Below are 24,963 nucleotides of genomic sequence, written 5' to 3'. Positions count from 1 at the left end.
AAAAATTTTTTATTTTTTATTTTTTTTTTTTTTTTTTTTTTTTTTTTTTTTAAGTTCTTTCACTGACCTGAAGGCCCCCGGACCTCATGTTGGGAACCACTGTTGACTCTGCTCCATTCATTCCAGCCTCATCTGACTGAGAGGCAGAGGCAGGCTGAGCTCTAGCGGCCAAAACTCTCCTGCAGCTCCTCTCCATCAGCCGTCCCCCTCGGCCAGTTGCTGCTCCCCGGCTTCGCTTCCCCCCCTCATCTCTCCTCTCTTCGTTCGAGTTGTTTTTGCTGGGTCTGTCTTCCTGTGGCTGTGAGCATGCAAAGCACCGAGCGACACCGAAACAAGATTGCTGCGCCGACATGGACGAAAGGGCTACTTATATTTTACAAATGCACTTTATATTTATTCATCTTTAGTCTGGGACTGAAGAGGAGCGACACGGGTGAGGAGAAACAAACAAAAACAAAAAAACAGAACAACGCTCTTAGCGTGATTTTTTTTTTTTTACAACACAAGTTAACGGGTTTGTGAAGATATCCAGCCTAAATGACTTATTGTTTTCATTTGCTCGTCTGACTTAAAAAAAAAACACCATTCAAAATGATATTTAGGATTTTTGCGCGCGCGTGTGTGTGTGTGCGTGTGTGTGTGTGTGTGTGTGTGTTGTGGAATGCTACGATCTAAAAGTCCGAGCATTGAGTGGAACCAGATGTGGAGGCAAATGAGGGGAGCAGGGAACTGGGGGCTCGGTTTCTATATTTTACAGTTTCCTTTGAATCTAAACTCCCGGTTGCTTTTGTTTTGCTTCGTGTTCCTGATGGGAATTTAGGTTGAATTCGCAAAGCCACAGACTGTGAAGTGACGCTTCATATTGGCTCCCTGCGGGTAGATGTGACCTTTACGTCCTGACTGTTGCAGGCTGCAATTAACACAGAGAGAGTCCGATCAGACACCAGGACACTCCGGAACCAAAAGAACCTCACTGACAGGGTTTGACCATTTGGTCAGATCAGTTTGAAATTTCTCAAAATGGTTCAAATTGATGTGGAACGAAACAAAACGACGTTTTATCTTGATTATTATTATTATTATTTTTTAATGCTACACGCTTTCCTTTCCATTATCATCATGCGTTGACTCTACAAACTGACAACAGACTTTTTGACTTATTATGAAGGCTTAGTTTTCCATATGCCTATTGAAGCAACTGCAGATCAGCTGGTTTGTTGAATAAAATCTTTTGGATTTATCACAGTTGGCATTTCATGGGCTCCTTTACAACTTTTTTTTTTTTTGGCTTTGTTGTGTCTCCTCTCTGATTTCATTGTGGAGAAAAGGTTTGTGGGGAGTTCTCCTTATTTTATTTGGCAGATCTTCAGTATTTGCCCAATGTGAAGCAAAATGTCTGTAATTTATCAGTCCGGGAAGAATTTGTTGGAAAATATCTGGAAATGTTAGTCCAAAACGTAAACGAACACTTTGACGAATGTCTGTGAATCCGTGATGGGAAGTTTCCGTTCTCCTCGTCTTATTCTGGTTTGTAAATCGGACACCCTTCTCCTGAGGTGCCACTTTCCCATGCTGCCTACAAAACCTGGACACTCTTCGTCTGTCTCTTTCTCCTGTGCTTCTGGAAAACAAAGCACTGACAAAACTGATTTTGAGAATACCAGTTCCTGTTTTGTCATAGTGATTAGAAATGATCTTTTGTTTCATTCCAGGTGTGTTTAGGATAAGACGAAAAGAACAGAAAATGTTTGAGAAAAACAAATGAAATAAAGGTCTGTCTTACCAACTATAATAAAGAGTTCATTGTAAAGCTTTTTTTTTTTTTTCAAACTTAATATTCAAAGCTTAAACTTGCAGTTGTTTAGTCAGCCAGCTAAGTTGCGTAACGTCCTCAGTGACGGAGACTCTGGGAATATCTGACGCTTTTGGAAAACGTTGCTGGCTGCCCATGAATGCCCGTTTCATCTCCTTTTGGTAAATGATGTCAGCGTTGCAAAAGAAGATCTTGGTGCTGGAGTAGGAGAGGAGGATGAGATAACAGCAGGAGAGCCGTTGTTGCTTCACTTTCACGGCCCTCGGCGGCTTAGGGTTAATCTGCGAGGAGCTTCCTCACATCAAACATCCAGCCGTGTCCTCTCCAGTGTGGATTAAAGCTCCTGTGGGAATTTTCTTCTTGACTTCTTGAACTTCGACTTCAGGTTGTGGTGCTGTTTGAAGGCTGATCGGTGTGCGCACATGTGCACAAAAGAGTTGTGTAGGTTGTGGGTCAGGAGAAGGGGAGTTTATGGAAGAAGATGTTTTCTTTTATTCACAATAAGAGAATTTAGACTAAGTTATGTGTAGTTGTCAAGGCCATCATCACCGTTTTCACAAAGCAGAGATGAACTGAATAAGAGCAATCCTGAAATAGAGGTTTTTACAGTAATGTTCAAGTAGAAAGTGAAAAATAGTGAAAGTTAGCAGATTACTTAAGTCTTTTTGGGTCTTGAGAATGTAGAGCATAGATTTTCAGCATACTTTGATATTTTATATGATTATTAGCAGAGCTTAGAGGCCTTGATTGTTGATTTCTCTTCTTCACACGTTTGTATTTGATGGTAACCTGAAACCTGGTTTGGTTTAAAAGCATTCTTACTGCTTTTACTATTCAAATAACTCCACATAGTGACTTAAAAGTATAGTATCGTCGCAATTTTTTTCTAATTTCTTCAGTGAAATAATTCACTTGCTTTTAATCTTCCTAAAACATTTGCACACTTCCTAGATGTTTCGTTCATGAATGACCGGGTCAAAGAGAACAATCGTCAGCCTCTTTTGCTCAATGCAAGCAAACATGGGATTGAATTTTTTTGCGGCTGATCACATCTGAGGACAGCCTAGAGTTTATGGATCAGTATCATGTCCCTGTCTTCCACAGTGAGCCAGGCGTTACGGGTCAGCAAGCAGTGCACCTTATTGGCTCTTTATGTGATTAAAAGCTGTAGATGCAACTCTTGCGTGCTAGAATATCAGACCAGACAAGACAAACAATTAATTAAATATCTGATAAATACGCGTTGATAAAGTTTTACTGGGTGATGTTAAAAAAAAAAATCAGCAGAATTTTAACATCATTGGTGGTCTTTGCTTCCACTTTTTCCAGTTTGACCCAGTTCTGGTTTGTATTACTTGATTTAAAGCATCAAATTCCATTTTAATTAATCAAATCACCTTCTTATTTGAACTTTTTCTTTATTCCTCCAACTCCTTAATGAAACTGGATTGCTATTTTGTTTCTTAAAGGCAACACATTTGGTTTGATTTTAGTCTTGTGGAGGGAACTCAGTAAACTGGAAGTAAACAAGTCTGACGTCTCTCTGTCTCTTCAACCAAAGCTTTGTTGTGAAGCCACAAGGTTTTTTGGGGAGCATTTGTAAACAAAATTAAAAAAAAACATGCTGCAAAAATAATATTTTTGGTGTTAGAAAAATATTTGTGGTAATTTGTTTTTTTCCGCACCTTACCCAAAAGACTGGCTGTAAGGAGCTAAAAAAGGGACATGCGTCAGTCGTGTCTTTCAAATTACAGTGATTCATATGCCAGGCGTGATGATCCATTGTCTCTGTATGCATAAAAACAGAAGAAGATGTTATTTGTTCTTGACCGGGCGGTAGGAAGCCAAGGATTTGAGCTGTCCGGGGTACCAATCAGGCATATTTTTTACCTAAAAGCCCAGGGATCTTTCACAAACTCACTTCCGGACCCTGCAGAGAAGGAATGCTGAGGGTTCTTCTCTATTTTGTCTCAACATCAGCTGCAAGAGTAGAGAGTTCTGTTAATTTTGGCCATTTTCCTTTTAAACACTTTTGATTTGGATTCTTGTGTGTGTCTCTCTCTGTCCCAGATAAGTCTCACACTTATCTGCTCAACGGTCTTGATTTGTTGATTACCAGTCCCTATGAATGATAGTAAAGTAGTTGGAGGAAATCATCTTTTGCTTTATTCTCAAGAGTCTTTATGGCTCTTGAGAATAAAGAGCCATGTAGTGGCTCTCTTTCCCGCATCTCTTTTTACGTGGAAAACTCTCTAAGAGATTTCTTCTAAAAACGTTTTTAAGCACTGTGTCGAACCAAGTGGAAGATCACCACTGACTCATGTAGAAGGTTTCAAATTCATTCGGCAGATCTTAGTCATAATAAAAGCATCCATCCTCAAAAACCACTGTCAGTTGCTTTCCCGGTACAACATGAACCGGACGAGCAACTGGTACTTCAGCTTCTAACACGGTTATGCGTATCGGGTTGTGTTACATAATGTTTACTCTGAATATTAGAAGGTATTTTAGGATTGCCAGAGGATGAGTTGTTACTACGTTGCAATGTACAGATTGACATCCAGGACTGAAACTAGTTCAAACCCAGCCGGGCATCCGCTGTTGGTGGTAACGATCCGGTCCCTGACCTCTTAGCTGTTAACACAAAATTCTGTTTTCATCCCTGTTATTGACCGCTGCTGCCGTTTCCGTCTCTCTCTCTCTTTGCACAGCGCCAGTGGACTCTGATGACTTTGCGTTCTTCCTTGAGGGCACCAGCATGTGCCTCGGGGTGATGACTGACTCTCTGAGCCTGACGGCGGACTGCGAGGATCCCCTCCAAAGATGGAAGTGGGTGTCTCGTGGGCGCCTGTTCAACCTGGGCTCCTCGTTGTGCCTGGGTTGGAACACCAGGAACGTCACGTACAACTCGCAGTATCCTCCGATAGCCATATACACATGCGATCGAGAGCCCCCCAGGGTAGACTGGACCTGGAACTGCGACGAGGTGCTGGAAAAACTCAACAACTTCTTTCAGTCCCCGGCATTCTTCAACGGGTCGACTATGTTTGGCTCAGCCAAATGGAGACTGTATGGTGACGACCAGGATCTCTGCTCCAAGACATATCAGGGTAGGCATCACATGTCTAATGTCACTTATCTGGAGTTTTACTGATGCATAAATGATAAGTTTGGGTTTGTGATAAATATCTAATCTGAAGTTATACAAATCAAAATTTAGTCTTTGTAAATCCAGTTTTGATGTGTTTGGTAACAAAGTCTTATTTAAACACCCACCTGAGTCCAAATTTCAGCAGGATCGGGTCAGAGGTCAACAACCTTTACAATGAAAAAAATGAAAGTTAATATCAAACTATAAAATCCCAAACCCAAAAGGACATTAAGACAGATCAGGATTCGTCTCTGAAATAATAATGTCTTTAGTAAAACCTTCTTATAGAGTATTGTGATGAGGCATGTGTCCCTATTTCTTCTCTTGTTTGTCTATGTCCTTGCTAGCAAAAGTTACGAATAAAGCTAATGATTTTGATAGCATTTGGATACGATGGTGCGCATCTATGTTCGGCCTGTTTTGCCATAATAGCCCTAAACCAATTGCCTTTAAGCTTACCTAATTAGTAAATGTAGTGTAAATCAATCTCAGTGCATGTGTTGTGTGAAGACCAAATGCACACACCAGACAGGTCAGGGATAAAGTTTTGGAAAAACTTAAAGCAGAATTTGGTTAGAAAACAACTTCCACTTCCACTTCCACTTTGGACATGCCATTTAATCATAATACAGCCGGAAACCTCCCAAAACATGTTGGTTCACTTTTATCAGACAGTCAAGATCCCCATGGTGAGTCTGAGGGAGCTGCTCAAGTTTCAGAGTGTGTATAATCAAAGTTTATTTTAATAAAACAGCAAATGGCTGAAGAGGAAATGACTAGCAAACTGAATGAGAAGACAATAACAGAAACACAGGACGGTCCTGGAAGGTAACCCAATAAACATACAATAACAACAATTAAACTGTTTGGATCAAATCAGATTCATGTGTTTGTGTTTTGCAATGCAATTTTTTATTTATTTATTTTATTTTTTATAAAGGATTGGCTTAAAAAGGCAGCATTATACATAGTATGTTACACTTTTCAGATTTTTACTCACAAAAATCTGGAAAAGTTTCTGGACGATAAATTGTCTCTGAAATTATTGTGTTAAATGTTAACATTTTTCTCTTGAGACCAGTTTCAAGTAATAACAATGCAGGTTTGCCATCTCAGAAATCAATAAACTTTAATTTTGTAAAGAACATGTAACACTGGAACTGGAAGAAGTTTTAAACAAAACGACCAAAATCAAGAAATGAAAACCACACACAACAAAAACCATAAATGCAATGGCTTAAGAAGACTCTGTAAGAAAGAATGATCTTTAAAAAAATATATTTTTTGAGCTCCTTTTAATTTAGCATGTGATTAATTGATTAATTGTTTATTGCGACAGGATTTAGCACCATGAGTACTTTTACAAAGCACTGTAAAAGTTGCAGAACTCTGGGTCATGAGGTTGGAAATTGCAAAGTTACCTTTTTTATTTAGTCTTTATTTTAAAAGTCAAATTACCTTAAACGGCTTATTGAACTGAAAAACCGAAAACAAACGATTCAAGAAGCTGAACTAAACTAGCCGGATGAATTCCTGGTTGTCTGGCTTTGACTCTTTGCTTCCTGACTGAGCCATTCCACAAGGCAGAATATAATTGTTTCCCCCTTCTTTTTTTTTTTTTTTTTTGCTCTGGAAATCGTTTCTGTTACTGTAAATTAAGGATAACACATGCAAGCGCATCTCGAACATTTCCCCAAACACATGCTCAGCCACGCAGTGACCCGGCGAGCTGCTCCCTCCTGCGTGTTTCCGCCTCTGTGCGGCAGATGGGCTTACTGTTTGTGGATGCCACAGCTGTATCCGATCAAACGGATAAAAGAGAGCGCCGCTTTCAGGGGAAGTTTGAGGAGACGGAGTGGCCCACCAGTGAATGCCCCCGCCAGTGTTTGTAAACTGCCGTTTTCCTTGGCCTCAAGCATATTTGCTTGTATGTAAAGTTTTCATTTCAGATTAAAACTAACCACCGTGGCTCTTAGCTAAGCCTCCTTTCCTGCTGTCTGCGCCGTCCCTGCAGATATTAAATGTTTTGCAGGAACGACTGCAAGCCTCAGCGAAGCCTAGTCTGTAGTTAACAGGTTCTGCTTGACTGCAGCCAAAACCAGAACATCTCCCTGCACTTTTTTCATCATCTCTCCTCTTTTTTTGCTTTCATGTGGCAGGGTAACTGCATGCTCTGAGCTTTTTCACTTTCAACCAGCGATCTTTGCAAGTTTCTGTGTGAAAGAGTCCTACTGGTGCAGAAGAAATGCCTCTAGGTTTAGTCATGTCCAATACAGCCAGTCAGCCTGATGTGGGGAGGGAGGACAGAGAGAGGAAAAGCTTTTTCTCTCTGGTTTTATGGCTGCTCTCCTTCCACTGGCTTGATTTGTTTTGGAAAGAAAGCGTCTTCCTCCGTTTCTCCTCTTCTTTTACTGTTTTATCCTCTTGTTTTATTGTGTTTCTAAGCTGGTGCTCTTCCACAACGCCTTCAATTGACGTCTAAAATATTTCTCGTCTTTCATAACCGATGATTCTCGCACGATAAAAGACATTTAGTCTTGCAAGGAAAAAAATAAAAATTAAAGAAGAAACCCAGAGCCGCTCGCCACTGTTTGACTTCCTGTTTTCGTTGTAAGATCATCCTCTGTTTTTGCCTCCTGAGAAAACAAACGCCTCCTTTAGGACCCTCACCTTTGAAGGCCCACACAAGCATTTCCAGTCTCTCATACGATTTCTGTCCAGAGATCTACACCATCCAGGGGAATTCTTATGGCCGGCCCTGTTACCTGCCCTTCATGTACGAGGGCCAGTGGTTTCACAGCTGCACAAGCACGGGCCGTGAAGACGGCCACCTTTGGTGCGGAACCACCTTTAACTACGACCGGGACCAACGCTGGGGGTTCTGTCCTGTGAAGAGTAAGTTCTCACCCGATGTGCTCAGAACGAGACCCGTGGGGGAAACTTTGCCGGATCCGAACCGTCTGGCTGACACTTCAGACCTTTGTTCCCCCTCGCAGGCAGCAGCTGTGAGACATTCTGGGATACGGACCCCCTGACAGACAGCTGTTATCAGTTTAACTTCCAGGCCACTCTGTCTTGGAGCGAGGCTCAGCGCAGTTGCAAACAGCAGGGGGCAGACCTGCTGAGCATCGGTAAGCTCCATGAGCAGACCTACATCAATGGTAAGTAGATTAACTTTATATGTTCTCCTTTTCAAGCCTAAACTCTACAGTGCTTTTATTGTGACAATTTAACGAGGACATGTCTACAAAGCTCGAGGATAGTTGGATTAGTTGTTGATATTAATGATGCTGTCTTTATTTGAAATTTCCATTTAATTTAGCTCAATTAGGTTAATTTAAATTTAATTTGGGGTGCCATATTGAGAAGAAGGAAGCAGATCCATCTAAACACGGCTAAATTCATTCCCTTTAATACCAAAATAGATAAATAAACAAAGCTATATATGTATCCAATGCAGTTTGATTATGAACTGGAAACAATAGAGCTTGGATTTCTCATGATCAAGATCATATTCCCTGATGAAATCCATATTTCCCTAAGACAGAAATGTTTTTAATATCTTTGAACAATTAGTTTGTCAACTAAGATCAATTGGAAAGTATGTGTGATTGAACTGATATGATTTTGTGTGTGTGTGTGTGTGTGTGTGTGTGTGTGTGTGTGTGTGTGTGTGTGTGTGTGTGAGAAGTGCCTCTTATAAAAATAATCTCATCTACAAATATTATGAATGATTTTGCACATTCTTTCAGATTGTGCAACTTTTTTTATTTATTTGGTGATTTTTTTTTTTGCATCTCACCTGATTGATGAAGCGGTGACCTCTCCTGTGTATATTTAGAATCTAACATTGTTTTTGTTGTATTTTTGATTTGCTATGTAAATTACAGAGGCGTCACTTTGTTTAATAAAACCTCGTGTTATTTCAGAAACACATTTCCTCTGCTTGTAGGTATTCTGAATGCTTACAGCTCTTCTTTATGGATCGGCCTCAATGACTTGGACATCAGCGGCGGCTGGCAGTGGTCCGACTCCTCACCAGTCAAATATCTCAACTGGGATAAAGGTCAGACTGGGAAAGCAACCCCAACCTCTTTGTTTTTGTAAATTTCCCACAAAGGGCCGCATCCAGACTCATTTTAGAAACAGCTGAGCTCTCTATTCAAAGATCCATTTATGAGTGTTACAGTGCGCCCACAGTGAGTTGGTGATTTTTTTTTTTGTTTGTTTGGTTTTACTAAAGTTTTGTGTGTGTGTGTGTGTGTGTTTTGCTGAACTACAGAGCATCCGACTCACGCCGAGGACGACAACTGTGCCGTGGTCCAATCTGAATCGTCGGGACGCTGGCAGAACCGGGACTGTACTGAAGCTCTGCCGTACGCCTGCAAGAAGAAGCCCAATGCCACTCTGGAACCCTTCACCACAGGTCCATAAATTTAGCTTTCATCAGCTAACTAAATCAGATTCCGTTTGGCCGAAGCCTTCACAGTAAATTGAAGGGTTTTATTCTGCAGATTCATGGACAGACAATCACAAATATGAGTGTGATGTGGGCTGGCAGTCCTTCCAGGCCGGATGCTACAAGCTCTCGTCAGAGAAGAGCGAGTGGAATGCGGCTCAGAAAGCCTGCCAGAAGATGGACGCCAACTTGGTCAGCATCCACACTCTGCCAGAGCTGGAGTTTATCATTCGCAACTTAAAAAAAGGTGATTTGCTGTAATAGCACGTCACTCTCTTCTTTCTCTTCCTGCAGTTTCCCGAACCTGGATACTGGTTTGTGTTGTAGCAGCTTCTGGAGTTAAGGATTGAAATGGATACTCTGACCGGTGCATTCTAGAAAACGATGCCAAAATGACTGAAAAAGTTTGCTTTAGAAGAAGAAAACAATTTAAATACTGGTCATTCCTCATGTCAGAGGGGTTTATTACCTCCAAAGTCATCTTCTTTTCATCTTGTTCACATTTTTTTTTAGAGCTGGATTTAAAAAGAATTAATTGATGGATTTGAATTGATTTTCCTTTGAACGCCCAAATATAGATAAATAGAAACCTTACATTGATTCTTTTCCCCAAAATTCTACACGATTTCTTGAAGTTATGTAGATCTTTTCACACATCGCAAAAGCATTGAAAGCACCACATTTAAATTACGGCATTTTTGCTTGCTTTGTCATGCAATTGCATTAGTTTCAATTCTTAGTCTAAACACTCATATTTTTACTAATGAATCGAAGTGAACTCAAATGAATCGAAAAGTATGTCAAATTGAATCTCGTAAATCCGAATCGATACTCAGTCAGTATTACTGTTTTTTTTTTTTTTTTCTTTATCCAGACATCGATCAGGTGTGGATAGGCCTCCATGACAGAGAAATGCAAATGGACTTCCAGTGGACGGACCACACCCCCGTTATCTTCACCTTCTGGCATCCGTATGAACCCAACAACTTCCGCAACACGCAGGAAGACTGCGTCTCCATGTGGGGCCCTGTGAGTAACCTCAGATAGTCGCCCCCCCCCCCTGCTGGGTGTGAGTGTTCTCCGTTCGGATACGTGAACCGGCCGTTGTGTGCAGGAAGCCCGTTGGGATGACGTCCCCTGTAATGCGACTCTGCCCTTCATCTGCAAGAAGCTGGGAACAAAGAGCGACGGGAAGCCCCAAAACCAAGAGTGCAAACAGGTGTCAAACGTTTTCTTTCATTGCGTTTGCTGCTAGAAATGATTACTTTTAAATCACATTAAAACACATTACATCTTTTTAAACTTTTGTTTGTTTGTGTTCGTTTTGTTGCCCTTTTTGAGGTAAAAATGAATATTCTACGTCAGATAGGATAAAACCATGATCTGTTTGTTTGACATTCAGCTTAAAATCCACAAAAAACTAAAATCAGCTCAAACTGGACCAGCTTTGCTAAACTCATCTCCATCTTTTTGTGAATTTATAGCCAATAATCGTCGCCTCCTTTGAGCCTCTCGTAGCTCATAGTGTTTAGAAATGTAAACGCATGGTCACGAGGTAAAAGGAAATCCGTGTGTGTGTCCTCAGTGTGTTTTTTAGTTTACCCCAGATAGCTTTAAAGTATTAATGCTTTAAACAAAAGTATGTCTGGAGATCAATGATGGTGTTTTATCTCTCTCCCTGAGGAGCAGTCTGGCAGATCAATTTCTCCTGCTTCTGCGTTGCTTTTCTTTCTCAGCATAACTTATGTGCTTTATGTGTAAATGAATAAAGAGAGAGTAAAGCGCAAAGTTAAAGCCTAGGGGGGGGGGGAGAGTTTAGGACTACCAGATTCTAAAACAATATGAAAATCTGAATTTTGTGTTTGCACCGCTTGCATTTTTTTGTCTAAATTATTTAATCAATCATGGTTTTAGGCCCTGATTTTGCTAAGAGATACCCTCAGTGAACTTTTCCACATTCTCTCATTTTACAACCATAAACTTAAATTTTTATTATTGGAATTTTATGTATGTATGTATGTATGTATGTATGTATGTATGTATGTATGTATGATAGTAAAGTAGATGGTTATCTAAATGGTTTTCAAACAAAACTTTGTGGCATTGATTTTTATTCATTTTTATTCAATTCTAAGACTTGCAAAACAGTAAATATACAGTAAGAGGAAAGACTTGACTTAAAACTGAGTTGGAGGTTTCAGTAGGAAAATTATTTAAAAAAAAATACAGTCAGTTATTCTAGAGATGTCTACATAAAAAAAAAAGTAATTTGTTAGAAGAGCTTAAAGTCCAAACCTTGGTTAAACTGAGAACTGTGGTGAGACTTGAAAATTGATGTCCACAGCGCTCTTCATCCAATTGAATGAGCAAAAAGCAAAGTTGGCAGAGAAATGCTCCCAAGTGGCTTGCAGCTTTCCTTGGAGCAAAATGTGAATTTTATAAAGCTCTCACTAAATCCCAACCCATGTTTCTCTTTCCAGACTTTTTATTTGCAAAACGTGTCCTTTCACTGCACTACATTGTGTTGGTGAAGTACATAAAGTCCCAATAAAATGCAGTCGTGGTTGTGAGGTGATAAAGTGTTAAAAAGGTTCAATGGGCTTTTCACTTTTGATCAGAACAACTTGCCGCAGTGAAACAGGGAGGAGAGGTTTTAGTTTCAGCAGATCTGTCAGCTCAGACTTCGATAGAGCTTGAGTGATTTCCTAACTTGTTTGTGCAAAAAAAACTAAAAAACTAAAAAGAGTTTATTCTCACAACTTTGAAAGTTATAATTTTCATGCAGAATCTTCCCTCACTTTGCCTGCTGGCAGGAAAAATTTAGGGCAGAAAGTGTTATCTCCGTGTCTGTCTTTAACATTTCATTCTGCAGTTACTCACTTCACTATAACTGATTGGATCCTCTGTTTGTTTTTTATCAATATCTGTCAGATGTTGCTTCCTGGATATAAAAGAAACACATTTTTTTTTTCTCTCTTTGGCTGTCTTCTCAGGGATGGAAGTGGCACAGTCCAGCTTGTTACTCGGTCGGAGAAGATCTGTCCACCTTCGATGAGGCCAGGAAATCCTGTGAGGCGCACGAAGCTGCTCTTATTACTATAACAAACAGGTAGATCTGGAGCACACACAGTTGGATGCACAGGAAAGCTTATTTGCACCGATTGAAATGCTTCGTGCTTCATCGTAAAGATTCGAGCAGGCATTCGCCAGCAGCCTGGTGTTTGGGCGCTCTGGAGATTCGTTTTGGATCGGGCTCAGTGACCAGGTTTCTCACGGGTCATTCCGCTGGCTGAGTGGAGACGAAGTGACCTACACCCACTGGAATCGAGACCAGCCGAGTAAGTCACACAAGTCAGCTTTAATAACATCTCTATATGAGTTTTGTGTGGTTATGTAGCCTGATGTTTGAGAAAGTTCTGAAGGGCTGCAAAATTACACGTTTCACTTCCGAAATAGTTATTCTCACACAAATTGCATAGCCGACGCTGCTCTGCCTGAAAAAAAAATCTCAATTTTAATGATAGATGTTGTTTCCTTCACTTAATATGACACATGTTTACAACCTGCAGAAACACTTAGTGCGAGCCCTGAGAACCAGCCCCCGTCAGTAAGTCCTATTCAGCTCTGCAGGCAGATGCCACTTTCTTTAGATGGACACACTATGTGGGTCAATCAGATGCAAACATAGGCGACGATCACAGTGCCAACTTTGCATGATTTTGTAAATTATGATAATTTAATGCAAAGTTGCCCTTTTTAATGCACTTTCAATGCAATGTTTAGAGCAACTTTGCATTAAAAGTGTCATTATTTACCGAATGACACTTCATGACAACTGTCATAAACATTCATTAAGACTTCTTTATGTTATGACAGTGTCAAGTCAGAGTTATGCACACCCCTTCAAATAAAGTGTTACCGAATTGCTTTGTGAAAAATAACTAATTTGATCAATAGTCTATAATTTATAATATTTGTGGCTGCAACAATACCCAAAGCAGAACAACATTCAGTCTGTGTGGTTAGGCATTTGTTTCATCATTTCATCACTTCAAAATACACCAGAATTGTTGTTTGTTTATTTTCTTGCTACATCTTTTTATACCTTTGCACTTAGAATTTATATAAAAAGGCTTATAATCTAGTAATTACATTTTTTTTCATTATTTAGCAGGAAATTATGTCCAAGAGTGAATTAAAACCAGGAAATGCTTCCTGGTTTTATACTTGCTTTTTTAAAATAGTTTTCTCTTATGTTTCAGTTGTTTCCATATCTACTTTCTCTTTTCACTTTTCTAATTTCTCTGAATGGTTTTCATTGATTAGTTTTCTTTCTCGGGGGGAGTTCAATCTAATCGACTGAGATTTTCAGTTTATCAAAATTCAAGGTTCCACTTTGACTCTTAGCCAATTTTGGATTTATTTAGCAAAATAACTCCACACATGGAGTTACGGTACATCTTAATAAACCCTCAGCAGAGGAGAACTAACTGTGCTGTAATGGAAATTTGATTCACAGAAGACATAATTTCAGAGATGTGTCCATAAAACAGGCATGGTTGAACCGATCGATTCAAAAATATATTGACTCAGTGACTTTCTCTTAGTTTGAAGCCTTGGTGCTTTCGTTGATAAAACGGGAGTTTTTGAAAACCTGAATAAACAAACCCTAAATCTTTCATGAAGTTTTTACAGTTGTCTTGGTAACCTACATTTATATGGACAGTAAAATCCTCGCATTAATTTGCGTCAGCAGATATCTTTACACATGTGTGAGAGAGAGCAGGTTGATTGTATTAAATACCTGCCAAGCAGGAATGAACACATTTTTTTTTTCTTTTCATATGAACAATGAGAGCAGCAGAGCACGCACAGACTGCGCTGATGTGCTTTGTGCGTTTTGAGAAAAGATCAAACACTTCTCCACTCGTAAGAAATCTGAGTTTCCACTTATCTCCCCCTCCAACCATCTGAATTAGCAAACGTCCGCGGTGGCTGTGTTGTGATGGCAACCGGCTCTGCGATGGGTCTGTGGGAGGTGAAGGAGTGCGCCTCGGCGAAGGCGAAGTTCATCTGCCGCCAGAACCAGGACACGTCTCTGAGCCCCGAGCCCCCCGCTCCTCAGCCCACCCCCAGCCTCAGCGGCGCCTGTCCCAAGGACTGGAAGAGCAACAGCAACCTGCGCTACTGCTACAAGGTTCACCCTGCACACTTTCACAGCCGCAGCACGAAGAATTGACACCTCGCCGTAAGTCGGGGAAACAGTTTTTGTCGCAGATGTGAGTGGACTGACGTCAGGTTTGTGTGCAGGTCTTTCACTCCTCCCATTTGGAGCAGAAGCTGAAGTGGCTGGATGCTCACCTGTTCTGCCGGAAACACGGAGCCAACCTGCTGAGCATCACCAGCCCTGAGGAGGAGCAGTTCGTCCTGCAGGTCCTCCATGAGAATTTTGGGTGGGTATCGTCTGTGACATGCAAATAAATGTTGAAATTGGCAAAAAAAAAAAAAAAAAAAAAAAAAAAAAAAAAGGTTGCAGCATTATGTGCCACATTAAAAGAGAGAAAAGGTTTGAAATTTTCAAAATTTTCATGAGAAATCCTGGAAATGTTACATTGTTGTTCGTGGTTTTATTATAGAACCCTCTACAAACCTTTGAGCACATGGTAATGTTTGTTAAGCTTTAAAATCATTTTATCTTTTGGCATATGCTCACAATAAACATTTCTGAAAACTATTGGCACCGCTATTATTGACACCCAAACCAATTTCTAGAAAATAATTTCATTAAAGATTTATTATTATTATTATTAAAATGAAGTTTCATTTCTCCAAACCACCTTTACAAAATGGGAAAGAAAAGAGAACATGTCAGAAAAGTTAATTAGATTTGTTTTGATAACCTAAATAATATAATCTATAGTCAGAATAATTAAAAAGTTAAAATCAACTGTAGCTGTGACAAAAAAAACGGCTTGATGTGAACCAAAGTTGCGTCTTTCTCCACATAATGATGCAAAATATATGAATATATGGATTTATTTTATGTTTTTTTTTTTTACAATTTTATTTATTTTTGATCACGTTAACACCCATAGGGAGTCAGAAGAGCATGAGCAGCACTGGTTTTGGATCGGTCTGAACCGCAGGAATCCCAATGATAATGGCAGCTGGAAGTGGAGCGACGGACTTCCTGTGGGTGAAAACGTTCTCCAAACATCCATCATTTCCAAAAGAAGTGGACACAAATGATTGAAGAGAACGTTGTTTGTTCTCGACTCGTATCTCAGTTAACATACCGGAACTTTGGGCGCTACTCCTACAACATCCGGCAGTGTGCTGCGGCAGACCTGGGCACTATGACCTGGCTGGCCATGCACTGTGACTCCGAGTTGGACTGGATCTGCAAGATTCCCAGAGGTATGAAATCACTACACCTTTTTTTTAATTAAAACCTTCCACTTTTTGCTCATTTATAAGTTCATCATTTTAGATTCAAGTTTCCAAAATGGGTATTGTGGTACATGCTCTCATGGAGTTAAGGGAAAAATTTGGACCTGTTCATTATTAAATCCCCCAAAAGTTTGGTTTCATCTGAGGGAAAACTCTCGTCACATTTCATCGTAGGCATGGTGTTCTTTTGTCTAATCTATTCTTTGTTGGCCAAATTTGGCTTCTTTAGACCATAAGACATCTGCTCTGAAGGATCTAGGAGATTTAAGCCAAACCCTTGGATGTTTTCTTTGAAAAAGAAAAAGAGCTTTTGTCATTTAGTGAAGATCTTTAGTCCAGAGCCACAGAGAATACAGAAGATTAGAACAGAATCGGTAATAAACAGAAATACTTTTAGAATTTCTATCAGCCTTTTAAGTTACAAGTACAAAGCTGAAACTGTGGATTTTTTTGCTGCTCTTTTCCTGACTGGTACTTTTGTACAATTAAAAGATCTTGATCTTTTTTAACGTCTTTGCAAACAGCATAGGCTGCTAGACTTCTGATCCAGTGTCATTAGTGGCAGGTGTGAACGTGAAGGCTGAATGGTGCTACTGGACCGAAAGGTTTTAAAGTGTTAGCTTGGTGTTGTATGCACGTATTTTAAAGGTTATTGCAGATTTTTTTGTTGTTGTTGTTGTTGTTGTTTTTATGCAAGTTGTGCAGAATATATTACATTACATTAAATGTAGAAAATTTTCTTAAATATTTACTTCTCTCTTTGTTGTAACTTTTTATTTCTAGTGCATGACACAAATCTGCTCTTTATTTCAGGTCTAATTTATTTTCCTTGTCCTTTCTCTTTTTCAGGAAGTGCTGAGCTGGAACCAGAAGTGACAGAAGGTCTGTTCAACTTATCCTTTTGGTTTCAATTTTTATTTTCACTCACTGAAATCTTTTCTATTATCTGTTAGGAAATACTGCTCCAGAGTGGATCACCTTCCAGGAGGCTCAGTATAGGTTTTTCGACCATCGCACTACGTGGGATCAGGCCCAGAGGATCTGCTCCTGGTTCGACTCCTCGCTCGCTTCAGTTCACTCAGCTGAGGAGCAGGCTTTCCTGGCCAACAATTTAAGCAAGGTTCTGCTTTTTTTTTATATATATTTCTGATTCTTTCAAAGAGGCTATTAATTAGGTGTAACAATAAGAAATTGGTAAATTAATTGCATGATAAATTAAACTGAGCACAATAATTTCCATTCTGATCAATATTTTTCAACATGCTATTTTGTTTACAGAGACATCGTAATCCATTTTATTCATGGTTTCAATTGTTTGTGGTTTTTAGTTCCTTTTTTTGTTTATTGCTGGTCAGTGGTGTTTTATTTTGGAAATGTAATATGTCTTCCAGTTCCAGTGTGGAGTGTTCTGTTAAATATAAAGTTTATACATCTTTGAGGGGGCAAACTTGCATTGTTATACCATTATCAGTTGATTACTTGAAAATAACAACAATATTATTGTTTATCGCAATCATTTCTGGTACAATTTATTGTCCAGTTTTATGCCATTATCATATTAGTTCAAAATGGTCTCAAAATGACAATATTATCATTTATCACAATAATTTCTGGGCCAATTTGTCCATTCTGCGGAAAAGACACGTGCGAATTCATAATTGCATCCCACCTTAACTACTTTTGAGCGTTTGTCTTCTGCCTCCCCCCACAGAAAAAGTCCGAGCCGAGCTGGTGGCTTGGGCTTCACACCTACGAAAACGACGGACGTTTCCGCTGGTCCGACCACTCTGTGCTCAATTACGTTTCCTGGGCGCTTGGCAAGCCGCAACCAGTCAGCCGCGACCGCAAGTGCATTTACATGTCAACCAGCAAAGGTAAAATCAGCCAGAAAATAGATCTGATCAGACTAAACCACGTACGAGCAGATGTACAACAGGTGAGCTTGTGTTTCTGCCACATGTACACAGGAGACTGGTCGGATCAGAAGTGTCACTCCGACTTGCCTTACATCTGTAAGCAGGTGAAGGACACCGGCACTATTCCTCCGACGCCATCGTCCCCTCATCCACCTTCTGGCTGTCCTACTGGGTGGTCGCCCTATCAGCATAAGGTGCATCAATACTACCTCGATTTCAAGATCATTTTATGTATTGCATCAAATTACTGAAACAAAATCTATGGTGTCTTAGTGTTTCAAAGTTTTTGAGTCAACTCGGGTCACATGGTCTGCAGCCAAGCTCAAATGTGAAAGCCAGCGAGGCACACTGGCTCTGGTGTCCAATCATTTAGATCAAGGTAACTACAAGTCGTGGAGTAAAGGCACGATCAGCAATGCAAAGCGGACGTGGTACAGCTGATTCTCTCCTCCCCAGCTTTCATCACCACCTTGTTAAAGAACGTCAGCACTGACCTCTGGGTGGGTCTGACCTCAGACTCCAAAGGTCACTTCCGGTGGACCAAAACTGGCCTGCTCAGCTACACCAACTGGGCGCCAGGAGAGCCAGTCGACAACAGCGGGCCCCACCACAACAAGACACCGGTATTCCCAGTTTTCTCTATTCAGGTTGTGCTTTCGTCGGCGTTTTGTTGCCGTTCTGATGTCTCACCGCTGTCTCAGGGAAACTGCGTGGTGATGATTCACGGCAACCCAGAGAGGAAAACCGGGATGTGGGCTTCCCGAGCCTGTGAGATGACGCCGTTGGAGAACAATGGATTCATATGCCAAAAGCAGCCAGGTGCGGCGATGATCAGCAACAGCCAGAAGAGAAGTGTGCTGCGGATGAGTTGGCAAAACACTTCCTAATCATCATGTCTGACTTCAGATCGAAGCCTGCCTCCGGCTCCGGCCCTCATTCCCTCCTCCCTGTCGGAGCCTGTGGAGCTGGGAGGAGTGACATATCGGGTTGTGCAGAAGCGCCTTGACTGGACTGGCGCTCTTTACCTCTGCGAATCTTTGAACGGGACGCTAGCGGTCGTGAAGGATCCATACCAGCAGGCCTACCTGACGCTGCTCATCAGCAGCCTGCACCAGCCAGCCTGGATTTCGCTCTATAACTATGGCGTAAGCCCACAAACTCACTGATCTCTCTCTCTTTGACTTTGTTTTCCTTGCAGTGTAACAAATCCGCCTGCTCTGTCATGTCTGCTCAGGGACGAAGCTTTACGTGGTTAGGCGATGAAGAAGTGAAATACTCCAACTGGAAAGACGGACAGCCAAATCAGATGGCCGGATGTGGACACATGACCACCACAGGACAGTGGACCATGACTCCCTGCGATGCTAAGTTGGACGCTGCTATATGTCAAATTAGTGGTTTGTATCTCAGCCCACACTAAGCAAGCCAGTGGCTTTTTTTGTCACAATTTCAACAATTTAAATAAGTTATATATTGCTCTAATGGTAGACAACTGAGTTCTGATTATTAGTACACATGTGCTGTAGTTAAATAGTTATTTTTTTGCACTTTGGTCAATGTGAGACATTAGACAATGCTTTCTAAATACATTTTGATAAACTTTGGTTAATTTAATTGGCATTTTCTTGTGTCTTTCTGTTTTAAAGGGAAACAGGTCTCTGTGTCATATTGTAATGAAACCACAGTGAGACTTAACTCATTTAACTGAAAGAGCTTACAGTACGCACATAATGTTAAAGTTTAAATGAAAAAAGCAAAATGCCAAAACTGTACAAACTGTACCTGCAAGAAAAACATTAAACTAACTGTTATTAAACTAAGCATTTAAAAAGATTACAAGAAGTTTAGCCCCATGTTAAGCAAAGTATAAATACATAGTCATGGGTTTAAAGCAAGTGTCGTTTGTTCACTTCATTTTATTTGATTTTATTTTTTTCCATCCTTACAGATGAGCCTGTGAGCCATCAGTGGATTTACCCCGGACTTTGTCCCCACTCTGTGGGAGAGTGGGCCTGGGTTCCCTTCAGGAACCACTGCTACGCGTTCAACCTGCAGCTTCTTAAACTGCAGCAGGACGCGCTCGCATCCTGCAAGAAAAGTGAGAAAGCTTTACAGCAGCAGCTCCGAGCCGCCCCGACTTTCCCCACTCAGCCCATACGCATAACCTGCCACCTTGGACTCTCTCCATAGTGAAGCTAATTAACATGACATCAGTATCCTCATATATTTACTGAGCATATGGTGCAGTTGTTTGATTTAGTTTTGATCCATCTGTGTTTGTGTTATTCTCTTTTCCATCAGTGGGAGCAGAGCTTCTGTCCATCCTGGACGAGGCAGAGAACAGCTTCATATGGGAGCACATCCAGAGTTATGCAGAGCAGGCAAAGGGAGCTTGGCTGGGCATCAGCATGAAAGGTCCAGCAGCACTGCCTTCACAGCTTAAAAATACAGGCTTATTCATTGCACTTTAATTATTTTTAGAGCATTTTCTTTATTGAATATGATTACATTTTAAGTTAATATTTCATTAAGGAATTCTGATGAGCAGCTCTTATCACGAAGCAAGGTGACCCATCCTGTAAAACATCATTTGTTTGAAATGTGTTGTTATCAATCAGTGCAAATTGGGCGAAAGAGCATGAAATATACTTAGCTTGGTTAATGAGGAGATTAAATCCAATAAAACTGCACAGCTGAGGCAGAACTCAGCTGTGCAGGTGTCCTTTTTTTCCTCCCCAAGTTTCTCTTATCACCCTTCGTGCTCCTGTCACAGAGAGACGCCTGGTGTGGAACGAAGACACCGAGATGTCGTTCACCAACTGGGAAACGCGAAAGGTGGCGTTCTCGATGCTTTCCATCAATTCCTGCTTCTTGATCCAGAGCAACAGCGGCCGGTGGACGCCCGACTCCTGCAGAAATCGTACGCACGGGGTGATCTGCAAACGGCCTCGCAGTACGTACACACGATGAACACAAGACGGTCGCAGTTCATGCAATGAATTGCGAATGTACTCGAACTTTTCCACATTTCTTTCAAGTTACAACCACGAAAGTTTTATTCCATTCCAATTTCACGACTTGGTGAACTATTGTATTCTGCAAGTTACGCTTAAAGCACATAACGGCATATTACCAGCGCATTTGAAAGAGACTTATTCAAAGAGTTAGCATTTATACTTTGAGAGGATCAGAGATTTAAAAAAGAAATCTAAAGTCAGAACTAAAAAAAGGGAACGTTGTGTTTCTGTTTGGGGAACAAATTTGTCTAAAGAAACCGGACAAGGAAGACCAACTTTTACTTTTAAGAAAATTATAAAATGTAATATTTTATCAACGTATAATGAAATCTATTGATTCAGTGTAGTGCTTCATCTTTACACATAAAATATGAGTATATTTTTTCTTTGCTATTATTATTTTTATACGTCCACATTTCCTGTTTTGTGTTTATTGATGTATCTATATGGATGGTTGATTGATCATTAGTTGTTTATGGCATGTCAAATTGACTTTGGAGAGAATGGGTAGATTACATATAAGATATTTTTTTCTTCAAATTATTTTTCATGTAAAACTTTTGTTTATGTTAAGATAGAACATGTCCATTTTAAACTGTAAATGAATGAAATAAACAGAAAACACTAAATGGCATGAAATATTTTGAAAGCTATGTATCATTTCCTTTCATTTCATAGTTACGTTCTACCTTAGAATAGAATAGAAACCGCCTTTATTGTACTGCAAAGAGGAAGTTCAGGTGTAGCAAGAGCAGCAGATACATAGGTTCACACAAAAGGTTGCAAAATTGTTAAAAGCCGTTAACAAAAAAACAAGATAAACAATAATAATAATAATAATAATAATAATAATAACATACTGCACAAGGCTATAACAGAACCTTCTATTGGTCATTTAAAACCAAGATAAAATACATGGACTGAAACTCCTTCAGAAACAGTTTTCTTATTAATTTTGTACTTTTTCCATTTGTAGGTGCAGACTCATCCTCCACAACATGTAAACAGCTTTTTATTTATTCATTTATTTGATTCCTTTGATTGTCTTCTGCACAGCACTAAAAATTGCTTCATTTTCCCCAGTGGATGTCGACCACCTGCCCACTCTGATCGTCGTCATAGTGACGGCGTTGGTGCTGCTTCTGCTGATAGCCACTGTGATCTACCTGTACCGGCGGCGAACCGCAGGGTCTCGGGGTTCCTTCGAGGGGGCGCGCTACAGCCGCACCAACTCAGGTCTCGACGAGCAAGCCGAGAAGAACATCCTGGTGTCCGACATGGAGCTGAACGAGCAGCCGGAGTAACTCTGGACCGACCCTGGACTGGACCCCAACTGGCACCGGAGAGACTCAGATTGTTTTCTTACCCTTTTTAAACCAAAACGTTGTTGTTGTTTTTTTTTTCTGTTTGTTTTGTTTTTTAATGCCGAGAAGCTGTGTGGAGCACAGCAGATGTTTCCATTTTTAAACTGAATATCACAATTTAAAAAAAAAAAAAAGCTACAAATCAGATACATCCATCTGCTTTTTCTAAAATGCGTAGGCAGTTCACAATTGATCGACTGTGAACAGGTTTATTGCAACTGATTGCAAAACCAGTCTGATGAAATAACTTCTTGCCTGTTTCCAAAGTCAATTTTACCACACAGAGTTTTCCAGTCTTGCTCCTACTCGGACCGAAAAGACTAAAATCCACTTTGTTTCCATTGTCGACCACATTCCTCTGTAAGATTTCTTTTGTGTTGTCATGTCAGTATTAACCCAGACTTGAATGCATTTTTGTTTTGTTTTTTTTCCATTTGTTTCATTGGATTTGTCGTTATGTGTGCAGCTGTAGAGAAGCGTAAGCCGTGATGCGTGTGTGTGGTTTTCATGAGCCTGCCTCTCTCCCTCTTCTCCGACCTGACACGTCAGCAAAGGCTGTCAGGCGCAGGAGGAAGAAAAGAAGTCCAGATGTGAACATGCTAAAAGTGTTAAAAAAAAAAAAGAAAAAAGGGCTGCTGACCTCGAAGCGTCTGAGGGCGAACACTATAATTGTGCACATAAGTAGGACTTTGCATTGAAAGCTGCTCTTTAAATGGACTACATTGTCTTTTTTTAGTGCAGCACACACCCGGGGGGGTTGTTTTGATGCGTGATAAGAATTTGGAGCCATCAAGGCCTGAAATTAATTTTGTGGCGTGCAGTTTCTGCTCTGTGACTCTTGACTTTTGTTTGCCTTGGCTCTTTGTGCCTCCATCTGGAGCTGATTCGGCAGTTTTTTTTGTTTTTTATTTGAGCGCAGTCATTGTGTTATAAAAAGAGGTTTGTCATTTCAAAGCGGTCTAATGCTTCGTGTTTCATCACGTTTCTGTTTGTTGCATCAGCTCGGTTTTTGCTTTGAAGATGCTTTTTTTTTTTTTCTTACCTGGAAGCAGCTTTACTTGTCCTGCAGAGATTGCCAACACTTGAACTCTTTGACCGGCCGCAAAAGAAAACATCTTCAATCGTGTATATACATATTTCAGTGCCAAAGAGTTTTTAAAACCAAATTCAGAAACCTACCATCTGTAGTGTGTTTTTGACATCTTGTTAAGATTTCAAAAATGTAACCTCCTTCTCCTGCTCTTGTCTCTGAGTGCATTTCTCTCCCTCTCTCTGCTTGCAGGAATGCTTTGGAGCCATTTCAGTCTGAGGCTTTTGGTGTTTCACTAAGCTGCTGTGAAAAAAAGGGAGGAAAAAAAAAAACAAGATTGAGGGGGAAGGGAGGAGGTGTGAGTGCGTGTGTGTGTGCGTGTGTGAGATGTGCGTACGCGGTCTCCAGCTGTGGAATGTTGAGTCGGCAAGAAGAGCTCAGTGGCACGTCTGGAACCAATCAGAGAAGGAGAGCTTAGGGACACGAAGGGTCAGAATGGGGAGGGAATTTAAAAAAAATGGGGGGGAAAGCAGGATGGGGGAGTAAAGGGAGTAAACGGAGGAGAGCAAGGAGGAGTCAGGGATGTAGGTAGAGGGAAGGAGGAGTTCAACGGAGGCAGCATGTCCTCTGCTGGTGGATTCGTGTACAGGTCGCAGCAGCTGATCAAACTGGGAGGATTGAATAATGATGCAATAGTGCGCTCGCTTCGTTCCCCGTTGTCTGTGAAACAGGCCTGATCTCCCTGTGGATAAACCCAAAGGACCTGTTGGAATTTCTAAGAATTTTTGTGACATTTTTATAAGAAATTAATAAAGTTTTACGTCCTCTGACTCCGAGTTCACGTCGCCTTTTATTCACGCATGAATAAAATGCATTCAGAAAACGATTTAATAGTTCAAAGCGTGCTGATAACTCTACAACCGAGTGAATATTCAATTAACAAAATATGCGTTGTAGTGTCGATCTGTTTCCACTAGAGGGAACACCTCACCCAGTGAATTTAAACTCACTGGTTACTGTTTTCCATGTAACTAGTCTTACATATAGTTGCCTTCTTTAAATAATGACTTGCGTATTTATTTTTTTCTCCAAAAGTGATGGGTTTTTTGCCTAAATTATCTTTTTTAACAAAATCTCTTTTGGCAAAAAATAAAAATAAATGAATAAATAAAACATAGGCCATTTTTTAGGAAGCTGACAATATTTTCCTTGTCAGAATTTTATACATGTACATACTCAAGTTTTTATTGTTTTTAATCAAACTATGAGTCACTACTGAAGTATAACCACTATGAGTTACAAATGTTTTCACAGTGACTCAGCCCTAATTATGGAATATTTAAATAAATAAATAAACCAAACTGGATATATGGATGGATGTTTATTTTTCTTCACATGGAATAGGGAATAAAATCTTGAAATGCAAATAATTTTCAAACTTACTGAAGCCAAGAAAAAACATAAATTCTCTACTTTTCCATATTTTTGCTAACTCTTTTGGAACTTTGAGATACATATCAAACTGTCAACAACCTGAACTATTTGAATTTAAAAGGAATCTGGTATTACATGCAGCTCATGTACAATTGGACGACATTACCGATGAATCTTAGTTGTTAATGAATAAATTCCAGCTTTTTCCACATTTGAGGTTGAATTCAGCTAATTTATCTGAGGAGTTTGTTTCCAAGCCTTTGCAGAGTTAATAACACAAAGTTCAGTTATTGAAACCAGATGTGCTGGAAGGGGAAAACATCTAAAAC

At 40.3% G+C, this 24,963-nt stretch overlaps 1 protein-coding gene and 1 long non-coding RNA gene across 2 annotated transcripts in view; one reads left to right on the top strand and one right to left on the bottom strand.

Moving 5' to 3' along the window:
- Positions 1-72: 72 nt before the first annotated feature.
- On the top strand, positions 73-22,792 carry mrc2 (mannose receptor, C-type 2). The gene is made up of 29 exons (XM_015037793.1): positions 73-433; positions 4,525-4,923; positions 7,686-7,859; positions 7,961-8,125; positions 8,917-9,030; positions 9,247-9,390; positions 9,479-9,670; positions 10,298-10,452; positions 10,538-10,642; positions 12,417-12,532; positions 12,613-12,761; positions 14,403-14,620; positions 14,734-14,876; positions 15,519-15,615; positions 15,711-15,840; positions 16,723-16,755; positions 16,827-16,993; positions 17,585-17,747; positions 17,841-17,983; positions 18,063-18,168; positions 18,246-18,412; positions 18,491-18,608; positions 18,696-18,934; positions 19,024-19,186; positions 19,738-19,887; positions 20,091-20,204; positions 20,563-20,742; positions 21,783-21,806; positions 21,890-22,792. The coding sequence occupies exons 1-29, from the start codon at positions 307-309 to the stop codon at positions 22,108-22,110; spliced, it is 4,416 nt and encodes a 1,471-aa protein (XP_014893279.1). The 5' UTR covers positions 73-306; the 3' UTR covers positions 22,111-22,792.
- The window catches only part of LOC106950749 (uncharacterized), a 5,095-nt gene continuing 2,359 nt past the window's right edge, over positions 22,228-24,963 (bottom strand). The window contains exon 2 of the long non-coding RNA XR_001425679.1: positions 22,228-23,212. This is a non-coding gene — a long non-coding RNA (uncharacterized LOC106950749). The remainder of the gene's footprint in view (positions 23,213-24,963) is intronic.

The sequence above is a fragment of the Poecilia latipinna genome, unplaced genomic scaffold, assembly GCF_001443285.1.
Source record: "Poecilia latipinna isolate Pla-1442-1.1 unplaced genomic scaffold, P_latipinna-1.0 Scaffold420, whole genome shotgun sequence".
NCBI lineage: Eukaryota > Metazoa > Chordata > Actinopteri > Cyprinodontiformes > Poeciliidae > Poecilia > Poecilia latipinna.
Note: the sequence above shows the minus strand (reverse complement) of the source record. Positions and strands in the feature narration are given on the sequence as shown.

Bases quoted from the DNA above. Each gene is read 5' to 3' on its own strand.
- mrc2 (XM_015037793.1), top strand. From the start codon at position 307: ATGCAAAGCACCGAGCGACACCGAAACAAGATTGCTGCGCCGACATGG. The intron at 4,924-7,685 runs GTAGGCATCACA...ATTTCTGTCCAG, and splicing joins CTGCTCCAAGACATATCAGG to AGATCTACACCATCCAGGGG. The intron at 12,533-12,612 runs GTAGATCTGGAG...TTCATCGTAAAG, and splicing joins CTTATTACTATAACAAACAG to ATTCGAGCAGGCATTCGCCA.